Source organism: Panthera leo, chromosome B1 (assembly GCF_018350215.1).
Source record: "Panthera leo isolate Ple1 chromosome B1, P.leo_Ple1_pat1.1, whole genome shotgun sequence".
NCBI lineage: Eukaryota > Metazoa > Chordata > Mammalia > Carnivora > Felidae > Panthera > Panthera leo.
Genome location: NC_056682.1, coordinates 170,169,425 through 170,182,753, shown reverse-complemented (window position 1 = coordinate 170,182,753; position 13,329 = coordinate 170,169,425). Strand labels below are relative to the sequence as shown.

General features: G+C 41.2%; 1 protein-coding gene across 16 annotated transcripts in view; it reads left to right on the top strand.

Moving 5' to 3' along the window:
• LIMCH1 (LIM and calponin homology domains 1) overlaps positions 1–13,329 on the top strand; it is a 326,428-nt gene that overhangs the window by 132,317 nt on the left and 180,782 nt on the right. The window contains exon 1 of one of the 16 annotated variants that reach the window (XM_042936503.1): positions 13,219–13,274. The exons of the other annotated variants lie outside the window; for them this stretch is intronic. Within the exon in view, the coding sequence (XP_042792437.1) occupies positions 13,234–13,274 (41 nt within the window). The 5' untranslated portion in view covers positions 13,219–13,233. Of the gene's footprint in view, positions 1–13,218; positions 13,275–13,329 lie in introns of those variants that run through there. 16 annotated transcript variants of the gene reach the window in all.

The following is a 13,329-nucleotide window of genomic DNA, read 5'->3' as shown; positions in this document are numbered from 1 at the left end:
CCAGTTTCCTTAGCTATAAAAACCAATGTAATTGTACCTAATTAATAGAGTTCTTCTGAGGATTAAATGAATTGATGATATGGATAAATCTCTTTGTTTAGTGCGTGGAACATAGCAGACACTTAAATATTAACTTGTCTCCCTTCATCTATGGAATGAGGAAATCACTACCTCATAAGGTCCCTGAGAGATTCCAGGAAGAGAATACTGTAAAACACTCAGCAGTGTTTGGTGCTCGCTTGGCACTCTGGACCACTAGCTGTTCTCATTATTATTGTTGGAAATAGGCCCGAAGTCAATTATGAATATAACATTGTCAATGCAACTCTATGTCAAGGGGCACCCATCAGCTCTTTCTCTAGGACAGCCAACAAGCTACAGGATGAACGAACTGGGATTTTCCTTTCCAGCTTCTCTTGCCTAGCCTGTGATCGAAAACTGGGCAAGAAAGTTTGAGTCCCTTACAAACTTGATCATCTGTGAATAATGAGCTTTGGCTGGCAGAAGCTCGAGGCCTAGAGTGATTGTTTTGAAAACAGTAACCTTGACCTCTGTGGTGATGTCATTTCCTCTCACTCTCTCCAGCCTGGTTTCTTTCTCTGGGAAGCTGTTCCAGAATCCTCCAGGGAGAGTGAGTAGGTTCCCATCTGGCTTCTAAGGACCTGTACCACCTCAGGGCTGGCATGTATCACAGTGTTTCTACCTCTTTGTCCCACACCTACTTCCTGTACCAGAGTGAAAGCTTCCTGAAGACCCCTTCTGTTTATCTTTGTATTTCCTTCACTGGACACTGGTCTGGCACATAACATGTCTATTACAGGCACCTGTTGAATAAATTGAGTCCAGTAGTAAGATTGCTATCTAGATTACCTAATCATCAGTGACCTTAACTTTCTCCTAGTCTTAGTTGTCATTGTCAGTATCATCCTCTGTCTCTGTCCCCACCCCTCCGGTCCTCTGCCCTCTTCTTTTTCTCCTTTTTCCTTTTTTCCTCTTTCCTCCTCTGCCTCCCCTCCCCTCCCTTCCTTACACACACACACACACACACACACACACACACACACACACTTTTACATAAAGAATAGGGCCATCCCTGAAGTCTAGAAACCAAAGCACAGAAGTATCTACTTTTAGTATAAGAGTTTCTACTACATCCCCATCTTCTTTGGAATTATAGAGGTCAAATTATGGGTTTTGTTCTACAGATGTGTTTTCATGGAATGCAAAGTCTGAATATGTCAGTTTGCAAATAATAAGTGACCAACAGAGAATGTCTTGGTGTATTTTTGTCTCAGTTCTTATGTTGGTGAAATAATTGTCTGAAGATAAGAAATCTGTTGGCAGACACTTGTCTATATTACCACTGATGAATGAGCTGCTTATTCTAAGGAAGGCTTGTCCTGGATCCTTGTCCTGATTTCAGTGTGAGATGTGGTGTGCCACAGATGTGTACTAGCCTTCTAGGACAGGTTAGAAGTTGATGGTGTGACTTTGCATGGAGACACTTTGTCATATGGAGGATTTGTTAGATGTTGACCATGTTCTGCACAGCCCCAAAGGAGGAACTGAGAGACATGAAAAGGGAATGGAAGGCGTGATTCCTGATCTTCAAGAGTTTTATAATGTTTTGGGGGCTTGAACACACTCACAAAATAGTTAAGTAACAGCGTAAACCAATATGTGAGTAAATGCAAGTGACCAAGATTTAATGAGACATTAGACAAAGGAAGATTGTTATAGTTTGGGAGATAGTTATTGGAGAGATGCTACATCAAGTGAATTTTACTTAATGAGAATAGTCTGAGGGAAAGAGAAAGGCATCCTACACAGAGACAAGGGTAGAAGGCAAGGTTTGGGGTCAGAAAGGAGGATGCTGTGTTTAGTATACATAGAAGAGATCTGCCTGACAGCAAGGAGGGTTTCTTTTTCTTCATTCAAGTAACATTTTGAAAAGCCCACTTATAAGTGTGCTAAGTTACTAGAAAGTCTAGTATACTCTACAATTAAATCATGTAACAGGGGTGCCCTGATCAGATCTGGAATCTAAATCCTGACTCCACAGGGGGCATAAACCCCACTTCTCTTGTAGAAGAGACATTAAGGTAGAGATCTGAATGAAGAGTAGAGATTAGCCAGGAAATAAGGAGGGGAGATGGAAGTAAGGAAGAAGCATGTTATAGACTGAAAGAGTAACATGTCTCAGGTCTCTAAGTGTATTAGAGGAATTACAAGGGACTCATTGGGCCAAAATATAGGAAACAGAGGATGATGGTGTGAGATGAGGGTAGATGGAGAAGAGGAAGAGGCAGGGGCAAGATTGCTCAGGGCCTTGGAAGCCATGGAAGGACTTTGGGTTTGACTTCCAGAACAATGGAAATAAGAAGAATGCTGAAGAAATCACAGGACTTAGTAAGGTAAAGGATATAGATAAATGAAAGAAATGACTACAAAATAACTAGTGTTTCAGTTATTAATGGCAAGCAGAGTAGGGCCCCTGATGCACACTGAAGAGGATCCTTTATTTGTTGGGAGAGGTCATGATTTCAGTTTGCGCAAGGTGAGTTTTGGATATAGAAGGCCCACCTAGGGGACAGTCCAGCGGACTGTTGGGGACAGGGGCCTGGAGCTTAGAGATGAAGCGATGCCTTTCACTTTCTCAAATATGATTTGCCAGCCATTGTTGGACATCAGGGCCAAGCTGTGATTTGTGACCGTCTCTCTGCAGAAAAGATCACATCAAGAAAGAATAGCAGAACAAGGTCTCCGTTTGAGGAAGCTCACCACCGGATCAGGGACAAGAGAAAGAGAAGCTTACAAAGGGGGATCAGAGAGATGAGAGGAAACCCAGGAAAGTATGTCTTGGAAACCAAGGAGACTAAGAAGACTTTTAAGAGGCTGGTGGTCACCTGTATTACATGGCCCCAGCAGAGGTCAGCTTGCACAAGACCTAAGAAAAGGTCTGCCTTACTGGTAGAGGGAGGCACTGGAGACCTTTGTCAATTACTAGCTGTCTCTGAGAACTGCCAGACCAGTGATCATGATTCCACATTGGTTGTAAGTCTGGCTCATTCTGTTACATCATTTCAGTAGGCTCTTGGTAGAGTCCTTATCTAATGTAAACTACATATGCAATATTTTCCTCAGCTATTAAAAAAGAAAAGAGGTTCATCTGGCCTAATGTCTTCTTTGTAAAGCGACTATATAATATAGTTTGTCATTCAATTGAGATGGTTTTGAGAGTAAAAGGGGGTGTCGACTGGCCAAGACACTAGAACGACAAATGAAATCTGAGCCTGTCCTCAGCAAACGGGGTTGTGTGTGGTCGGCCCGGTTGTTGGCGACTCCAGACTGATGCCTTCTAATCACCACTGCTTTGATCAGTATCTGCAAACCCAACCCTTATTTAATCCTCACAGCAGCCCTGGCAGGTGAACAATCTGGGTGAGCTCTTCCCGCCTCCCTTTGTAATGATGAGATGGAGACCCAGGATGGTAGAGCGCAGTATGTCTTCGCACGCTTTGTCTGGAGCTCTTTCGCTAACCCAGATGCTCACTCAAATCTCAGCAAGCTTGGGTCCTTTTGCCTTTACTGATTTTGACCTTAGCAGGCTGGTAAGAATTTGATAGGCCTTCTGTGTAGGGTTCTCCTTTGTCTTTCGACCATATCACAGTTGGCTTCGCTGACTTGGCCAGTCTCCCACTCTTTGGCACCAAGACTCATTAAGCTTTTAAGTTCAAGTGAGGACGTTTCAACCCACTCTTTTTTTTTTTTTTTTTAAGTTCTCCAGTGAAAAGCTGCTTTTTGTTTGAAGATTGGCCTGGCTTAGGTGGGGACTTAAGCAAGAACTGAGTATCCCAACAGCCTTCTGTTAGGAAAGATGAAAACAGATGAAAACCATAGCAGGAGAATCTGTAGGATTCATAATGAGCATAATGGACTCCCAGTGTTGTCTTTTTCCTTCTTTCATTCTCATGAAATAAACAGCCCTTGGTTCCTACTCAAAAGAGGGACTCTTAGCGCAGTGTGTGTGTGTGTGTGTGGGGGGGGGTTACTGTCCCCATTCAAACTGTGCCTTGGCATCAATTACAGGAGTCTGCTGGATGGGGGAGGGGGGAACGTGTGTGCATTTGAAACATTCTCAAGCTTATCCATCTTTGCAAATATTTTGTCCGTTAAAATTATATAATCCTGGTCGCAACTTCTTTTTTCTTAATACACAGCTTTACATGACCTAGACTCAGTAGGGAAATTATACACTTGTCTTTATGCTGCCAGAAAACGTGTTTGAAACTTAATTGGTACAGTTATCATTCAGGAACCATTCCTCTCAAAACGTGGTGATTTCTTTCACCCTGCCAATCTGTGCCTTAAAAAAGTATTAAACTTCTGCTCACTTAAATCACATGCTTAATCTCCTTACTCCTGAACAAATTTATTCCACATTTGTTGGAATGATCAATTGACTAAAAAAACATATAACAACAGGTTTAAGTATGGGCTGCTTGTGTGGTAGAGGGGAAACTGGCCCATCTCATTGCCTGCCTTTGGAGTTACATGCTGGATTAGGCTTTGCTTGTATTTGAGAGGATTTAGTAGCTCCCTAATTGTATTTCCATAATAATCCATTTTTTGATTGTCTCTACTGGGCTGTCAGGCTGGGTGGGCTGACTTCCCACAATGAAGTGTGCAAAATTCCTGCCTCAAGCGTGCCATTCCAAATGTTTCCTTTGGTAACCCACAGAAGAGGACCCTTTTAAATAGCCCACCAAGGACCCGGTTTTTAAATGATCTTTTTTTTAAAGTTAACTATGCAGAAATAGACTTCCCTCTTTATATTAAGGAAAAGAAGAAAGAGTGAATGACATGACAAATAGAAAGTTAGGACTTTATGGCTGGGCGATTAGCTCTGGTGCTTGCCTTTCCTTATACCACTGTAGACTCTGCCATGAGGCCAACATTCCCAGACATGACCTCATCATGCCCGGTACCCTTCCCCCAAAATAGGACATAATTCAAGTTCCTTTGCCTGGAACCCGGTGTCCCTCACTGGGTGCAGTGTTTCTATTCTATCTTCACCATCCCTTTGCACTGGCTACAGAAAATTATTGTATTAATGATTTTCTTTGTGCTTCCCCATCTCTGTGCCTTTGCTGCATTTTGTTCCAGCCACCTGGGGTGTTCACTTCCTGTCCATTTCCATCTCCCTAAATCCTAAACCCACATGTTGGGTGTCTTTTCCTCCACTAAGATATCCCCTCACCGCAGCCTACATTCAGTGCTTCCTTCCTCCTCTTAGCAACCATGGTGGTAACAACCATACATCCTGGGGTGGAGACAACTGTGATTTCAAGTGCTCTCTCTCTTGTTTCTGGTCTGAAAAGTGTTTTGGCTATGCCTAGAGCAAGTAATTTGTCTTACACAGGGCACTACTCATGAGATTGTATGTTTTAACTTTCTAGTTATGAATTCTTGATACAGGGACAGTGACTCACCTATCTTTCTATGCTGAATGATGCTTCTTGTGTAGGAATGTAAAAAGCATTTAGGAGGAAGAGTGGGAAAAAGGAAGATTACTCCAAAATTCACATTTTCAAGTTATTAACATGGTTATAACTAACCAATGTGTATTAAAAACATGCTATATTAGCTGAAAATGCATTGTAGACCTAAATGTAAGGGCTGAAACTAGAAAGTTTTTAGAATAAAACATAGGAGTATATCTTTGTGAGCTTGGATTAGGCAATGGTTTCCTGCATATAACATCAAAAGTACAAATGACAAAAGAAAAAGTGGATAAATTGAACTATATCAAAATTAAAAGCTTTTGTCCTGCAAACGATACCATTTCCCAGCTCACAGAATGGGAGAAAGTAAGATGATATTTGCAAATTGTATATCTGAGAAGGGACTTGTATCTAGAATATATAAAGAACTCATAACTCAATAATAAAAGAATAAACAATCTAATAAAAATGGGCAAAGATGTCTGAATAGATACTTCTCCAAAAAGGATATAAAAATGGCCAATAAACACATGAAAAGATGCTCAATATCATTAATTTTTTGAGAAATGCATATCAAAACTATAAGATACCACCTCACAGCCACTGGAATGGCAAAAATAAGTGTGGTATGGATGTGGAGGAATTGGAACCTTCATATACTGCTGGTGGTAATGTAAAATGGTACTGCCACTTTGGTAAATGATTTGATAGTTCCTCAAAAATTTACACATTAAGTTATCAGATGACCCAGCAATAATACTTCTAGATACAGATCCAAGAGAAATGAAAACATGTGTCCAAACAAAAACTTCTATACAACTGTTTGTGACATTATTCATACTAGCCACATGTTGAAAACAACCCAAATGCCCATCAACTGATGAATGGATTACAATATTATTTGGCCATAAAAAGGAATTAACTACCAATGCATGTTATAATATGGATGAACCAACATCATTATGCTAAATGAAAGAAACCAGTCACAAAAGACCACGTCTTATATAATCCTATTTATAGGAAATGCCTGGAAAAGGCAAATCTATAGAGACAGACAGTAGATTAGTGGTTGCCTAGGACTGGGAGTTGTGTGTGGGTGGGGTGGGAGTTAAAGCCAATGGGTAAGGGGTTTCTTTCGGGGGAAGGATATTTAAAATTAGTTTGCAGAGATGGTTGTGTGATCCTGTCAGTGTACCAAAAAAAATGGATTCCGCACATTCAATGGGTGAGTTATGTCTCAAGCTGTTAAAACATACACATACAAAATGCACACCCGTACACTCACTCACAATGGAATTTAAAATTTTTGCTTCACGATCTTTCAAATGCTATCTAAAAGACTCATTCCAAATGTCATTTAGTGCATTTCTCGAGGTACTAATATCATATTGTAATGTGCTGTTAATATTCTAGAACTTTATTGAAGAGCATGTACTGTAGATTGAATATACTAATATTCTACCTCCAATAAGATTTAAAGAAAGTGTCCAAATGAAAACTAAAATGAGACATCATAACATTAGACATAGAAAGGCCATGGGATGGGGAAATGAGGAAACTTTGTTGCTTATATACTGTAGTTTTTCTTCCCTTAAAGGTCTTTTTCTACCACAGACGAAAAGGTTTACTTCTAGTCTGATTCCTCCCCTGCCAGAGCCTCTGACCTCCAGAACACATTCTCTGTTCCTCTGAATAAGACTGCATTTTGTATTTCTACTGCACCCACAGTAATGTGGCCTGCCCAAGGGGAAGTGACCATGGTGTTGCCTCCCCTGGCACCCTTCCCACTGTGTGCCCTGTGGGACATCGAAAAGAAGAACCTAGAGACTTTACTGCTTCCTTTGGGGCCAACCAGCTCCCAACAGTCCTTTAAAGGGGAACAGGGTGACTCCACTCATTTTCATCCCGTCCCACAGACCCAACAGAAACTTACTAAAATAAATGTAATTGGTGGGAATGAACCAGAAGCCTGTCAGATGATCCTTGTATGGTGTGATTTCTTGAACCCAACTCTAGTCTTGGTGCTGAGAAACTGGTTAGGATGTGATGAAGAATAACAACCAAAGTTGCCAAATTGTTCGTGGCTCTGAAGTTCATTGCAGTTTCAAAACTGATGTTTTCGGTTTCCCAATACTTTGCAATTGTTGCTCATTTTAATATCACTTTACTCAGCAAACAAACATTGAGGTCCTACGAAGAGCTAGCCCTTCCAGTAGAGATGGGGTTGCAGAGAGAACTAACCCTTTGCCTGATGGGGATGTTGGACAATTTCTGTGATGTGTGATAAGTAAGGAAGCCAAAGAGTATTGGAATCTAGAGGTGAAGATATAATCTGTACCTCGGAAATGGGTGAAGAAAAGGTAACATGTAAGCTGGGTTTTGAAGGATGAGTATGAGTTTGCCAGGCCACAAAGGAGTCAAGGGAGGCCTGTGGTAATGGCAAGTCAGAAGGAATAGCAATAACTTGAAATGCTCAGCAACACGAAGGTGCTTTGAGTGCTCAGGGAAGAAACTGTGACCAGAGCCTAGGACAAATTCAAGATGGGGCAGGCTGGAGATGAATGGTGGGTATCAGGTCAGTTTTCAGAAGACCTTGAATAACATGTTGGGGAGTTTCAATAGCATGTGGCAAGCAATAGGCAGCCAACATGGTTTCTGTATAAAGGAGTGATGGGATTATGTTTGTTTTCTAGGAAATGACATCTGGTGATGGTGGAGACACTTGATTACTTTCTGCTGTGCACCAAACACAAATATTTGAATAAAATGCTTTGCTTCCCAAGGAGAAGCAGAGATATTTCCTACACTTGTCTTACTATGTCCATCCTTAGTTTACAACTCCTGTATGTATACTGTGTTTCCAAAACTCTCTTCCAAGTCACCATTTAGAACCTGGAAGTTTCCCTATAGAACTAATGTTCTTCACAGTGTTATGTAACTCCTATCACATCTGAAATAATGACAGTCCCATTGTAGACCCCAATTTCTGAGGGCATCTGAGCATAGCTCAGCACCTGGTGTGGGGTAAGCGTTTGATAACAGTATGTGGAATGGATAGTAAATCAATTCAGAATTCTAACTAGCCTTATAGGGGCTGACCTCCCCTTCCTAGGATAGCAAAGCATCTCTTCAGCTCTTGGCTTTCCTCCATCACTCTCAGGATGGCAAAAGAGGTAGGGAGACAGGAGCAAGAGTTAAAGGATTAGCCAGAACTTGGCAGGAAAGCAGGGCCACCCGCAGCTGTGGGCACAGCTGCAATGTAGCCGAATTTGTCTTTGGAGCTTTTTACTGCCTTTCATTTGTCGGCATCCTTCCTTCCTTCCTCCCTATCCCCAGCTTTGGAGACTACGCCCAGAGACATAGTCTCTCCAAAAGGACTGACATTATCTCATTCCTTCCCTTCTGTTTTTTCATCTCTTCCAACTCTCAGCCTCCCTCTAGCTACAGGCAGGATGCTTGGGAGGAGAGGTGAACAATGTTGGATATATCAGATTTCCATCTTCGGGGAGAGCTGGGGTCAAAACCTGCATGGAGATGGTAATATCCACCGCCATTTGTCAAGTGTATACTACACACGAGGCTGGTGCCAAGTGCATTACATGCACTATTTCACATTCTCGTGCCATGACTAATAGGTATTATTGTCCCCATTTTACAGAGGAGGAAACTGAGGCTCAAGGATACTGAATACTTAAATAACTTGCCTAGTGAGTTGCAGAGTTGGGATTTGAACCCATGTCTTTTTGTCTCTGGAGGCTACTCTTACTCTTGGAATTTTGAGTGCCAATCCTGTAACTCTTGGTTTTGAGCCCTTCTTCCTGAAGTGTGGAGAGCAAGGGCTGGCTGTGTATCCTGCTCAAGTCGGGCTACAGAAGCTTTCAGAGATAAATCACAGCACTTGCGTGTTCCCTGTTTTCTTTCCACCCTCCTGACAGTAAACCTAGCAATACCAGGTTTTAGTTGTGCAAAAGAAATACTAATTACTATCATTTATCCATAATTACTACATAGCACAATTGTGATCACATGTATCATTGCCTGTGTCGGGGTAACTCTAAGTTTCCATTTTATTTGGTTATACTGAATTCTGTTCATATATTGCCAGGTTTCACAGTTCATTGATCACACGTGCCATCTCAAACTTGTGCCTTATAAAATCAAGGAGGATCTTGAGTGGGAGGCATGGTGGGGAAGGCAGTTTGGTGGGGGGAGCTTGATTACCAGGTGAAGGCATTTGGAGGGTGTCCTGTGGGCACTTGGGAGCCTAGAAGTCACGGGGGGGGGGGCGGGGGAAGCAGCATGGCCAAAGCCAAGATTTAGAAGGGGTCATTTTGGATGTGATGAGCAGATTGATTCAGATGGAGATTATTTCCTGAAGTGCAGAAAGTGAAGCATCAAAGGAAAGTCGTCTTCTCAGATTTAGAAACGTGAGTTTGTACTCCTAATACCCCTTACAAGCTCTGACCTTAGACGTGTGCCTGATGGCAGTTTCCTTATCTAGATTGATTTATTGATTTTTCAGCCTCTTCTAGTCCAAAACTCCCATAATTTCCTGACAGCAGGAATGGCCATAAAAAGATTGGACTGTGGGAGAGACTGATAATGAATCAAAAGGAATCCAGGATGCTCAGATAATTGCTAGAGTTTCTCTTCCATGCTTATAGATTATTTCGTTAGTGTTAGTTTTTTAGTATTGAGGACGGAGCCATACGTAAGAAGAGTTTTCCTCTAGCAAATGCGGGAAAATAAAAATGGGTCCACTTGTTTACAGTGTGTCAGTTGCTAGTTCATCCCCTTCTAGCTGCCCTCCCAGTGAGCCCCAGAGGAAAGGATGTGCCAGGCGTTCAATTCCGCATTTTAGGACGGGATTTTCTTGGGTATAGTTTGGCAAAGTAGGGCCCCTTTTTACAGGAGAAAGACCGATCTGCGATAGGTAGGGTAATGCTGTGATCTCAGTGGTTTAAAACCATGGAAATGTACTTCTTACTCTTGTGTAGCCCACTTCTGGCGACAGGGAAGAGTGGAGATGACTTTGCTTCCGGCAGTGGTTCAGGGATCCCAGCTGATAGAGACTCCATCCTCAACACCTGACTTCTTCCTCAGGTCTTCCTGGGTGTCAACATCTAACCTGTAAATGCTGGAGGAGAGGGAGAATGGAGCAGTACTTGGGAGGCGTTTTCGGGGCAGGCCTGCGTGTGACATATACTACTCTGCCTACACCCCATTGGCCAGAACTCCGTTATATGGCTACAGAAAATTGCAGAAGAGGATGGAAAATGTAGCCAAGGTGGGAAATATGTGCTCAGGAGGAAAAGGAGACAAGTGGTGGGTTTTCTCTGCCACAGGAGGTGTGTTAGAATACCAGCATTGCTGAGCTGAACAATTCACAGAGTTGGTCCCAGCTTCTGGGAATTGTAAGACAAAAACCTTCTAAAGCCCTCCTGATCTCTTCTTTGAGTACGTTCAATGCAGGTGGCTTAAATAGACCTATATTTCACACATTCTGGATGATGCATAGCACCCCTCAAACGTTTGGTAGATATTAACGATGGCAATTTACATTCCATCACTGTTTTGTTCGTATAAAACTCTTGTTTGGTTCAAGTTTCACTTTTCCCTACAGTTTAGTCCATTTTTTTTGATCTCAGGTTTATTAACATTTATCCTTCTGCCGAGGCAACTCTAAAAAGAAGTCTTTAAAAATGACATCTGTAACAGGTTTATAGTCAAGGTTAAATTGATCTCATGCTTAGGTTCAAAAACAGTTGCCATGTTAGATTAAATGAAAGTGCATACACCTTCATTCAGGATGCATAGTCAAACTCAGAAAGTGATCAAGGAAACCACGTAGAAAAACACTATTGAGCCAAATTAAAAGAGACACAAAGTAGGTAATTTTGTGATCATAGCTGCCTGTTGCAGCTGTACAAACCAAGCTAATGAGATGGTGATGTAATCTCTTGTTGCAAAGAATAAAGTGATTTCCCATGAGATTAAGCATGACCTTCCCAACCCTGTGCTCAAGGTCTAGATAGCTTCTCTGCTCTCCCCCAAACTCTAGGATCATTATTAGATGTGAATTTATGAATTGAATGATTTGTAGGGTAAGCTGAATTCTGCAATTTTTAAAAAAATCTTGCCTTTAATGTTTATGTTATAGTTCAGTAACAAACTTCTCATTGGTATAATTCCTGATGTCTGGATGGTCTTGTAATGTATCCTTTGTAGCTATATTCTCAGTGTTACGTCCCTTGCGGAGCTATTATATTGGCTGCTGGAAGAATCAGAATGAACCAGAGTGAAGTAGAGATTTGAGGTTTTTTCTTTTTAATCACAGATAAGAACAAATTTCTTCAGTTTGTATTTTATAACCATTAAACAATGATTGAGGGTTGCCACAGCTGGATATTAAGTGTTACAAAGAGTTAATAAATTCAGCCTGTGGTCTAATCAGAACATCAGCATAATTCCTAGGTGTTTCAAGAATTGTTTCTTTAAGGAATCTAATCTTTAATCTTTTAAGAACTATATTCCATAGAATTTGTGCAGAGCAAGTCTTTAATTCATCTTCCCAAAAACTCAAGATGGCCATGCATTAGGTTGTGTGACAATGAACCACACATGTGCATAGTTCTGGTCTTCCTGTGGGTTTTAAATCTACTAGTGAGCATGCCCCATGAGGAAACAACCTGGGGTCTCTCCTGCCTTCCTTTATATCCCTGTGCCGAGCTTCAGGCCAGAACATCATGCATGCTCCATAAATATTTGTTGAATACGTGAAGGAACATATGAAATATCCTTCCTTGAAATAGGTCACAGTGTGTTTCAGATTTAGAATGTGAGTTCAGTAGATACCATTTAATTTCCATTGTATAAGAAACACATGTATTTTTGCTTACCTTTAATGTCATTAACTTTTTCATAATTGAGGATTATCCAAGATCATGACTTGCCTTCCTGTTTCTGGTCATTTCTGACCACACATATATTAGGCAAGCTATACACATTTGTTGAGTTGATTCATTTATGTAAGATTTTTGTCCAAATGTGGCCAGAAAAAGAAAATAAGTAAAACTTATCTTAGTCTTTGGCAGCTGGCTGATGGAAAAATTGAAACTAAGATGACCTGAACTTACTTAGCAGAAAGAGGTATGCTCAGTATACTAAATGAGTATGAATATGCAAAATTCCACTTACCAAATGCTAGCAACACGCAGTGTCCCACTGGCTCCTCACTACAATCCTGGATGGAAAGTGAGGTTTTCAAAATCCCCGTTTTGGGAATCCCAATAAGGGAAAACTGAGATTCTGATCAAATGACTTCCCAAAGGCACATAGCTAATGAGTGTTCAATTTAGCTTTTAAAACCTAGACTACTTACTCCAAAGTCACTCCACCTTCCTATTCATTAAGTGTTAAAGATTCGTTCTCTCATTCTCTCTCTCCTTCTCTTTGTGTGTGTGTGTGTGTGTGTGTGTGTGTGTGTGTGTGTGTGTGTGTGTGTGTTGAGTTGTACTTTGATGGTACATCCTGAAGCCAGACTTTCTAAAGCACTAAGTTTCAGTATAAAATGACTGGCCTAAGACATAAAGGCTGTCCTGTCCCTAAGACATGAAGGTCTTCACATCTGTCTGGAGCTCAGTCTTTTCTTCTATAAAAATGGTGGAATGAATACATGACCTGTCTCTATAGGACAGGATAGTTGGAGCTGGTACATCTCAGAAGGTTCATGAATATGAAATATCATCATCTCTTTAAAGTATGTCATCAGTAAGTATTTATTGAAAATATTTATATTTTAGTTTACATAGGAAGGCAATAGTGG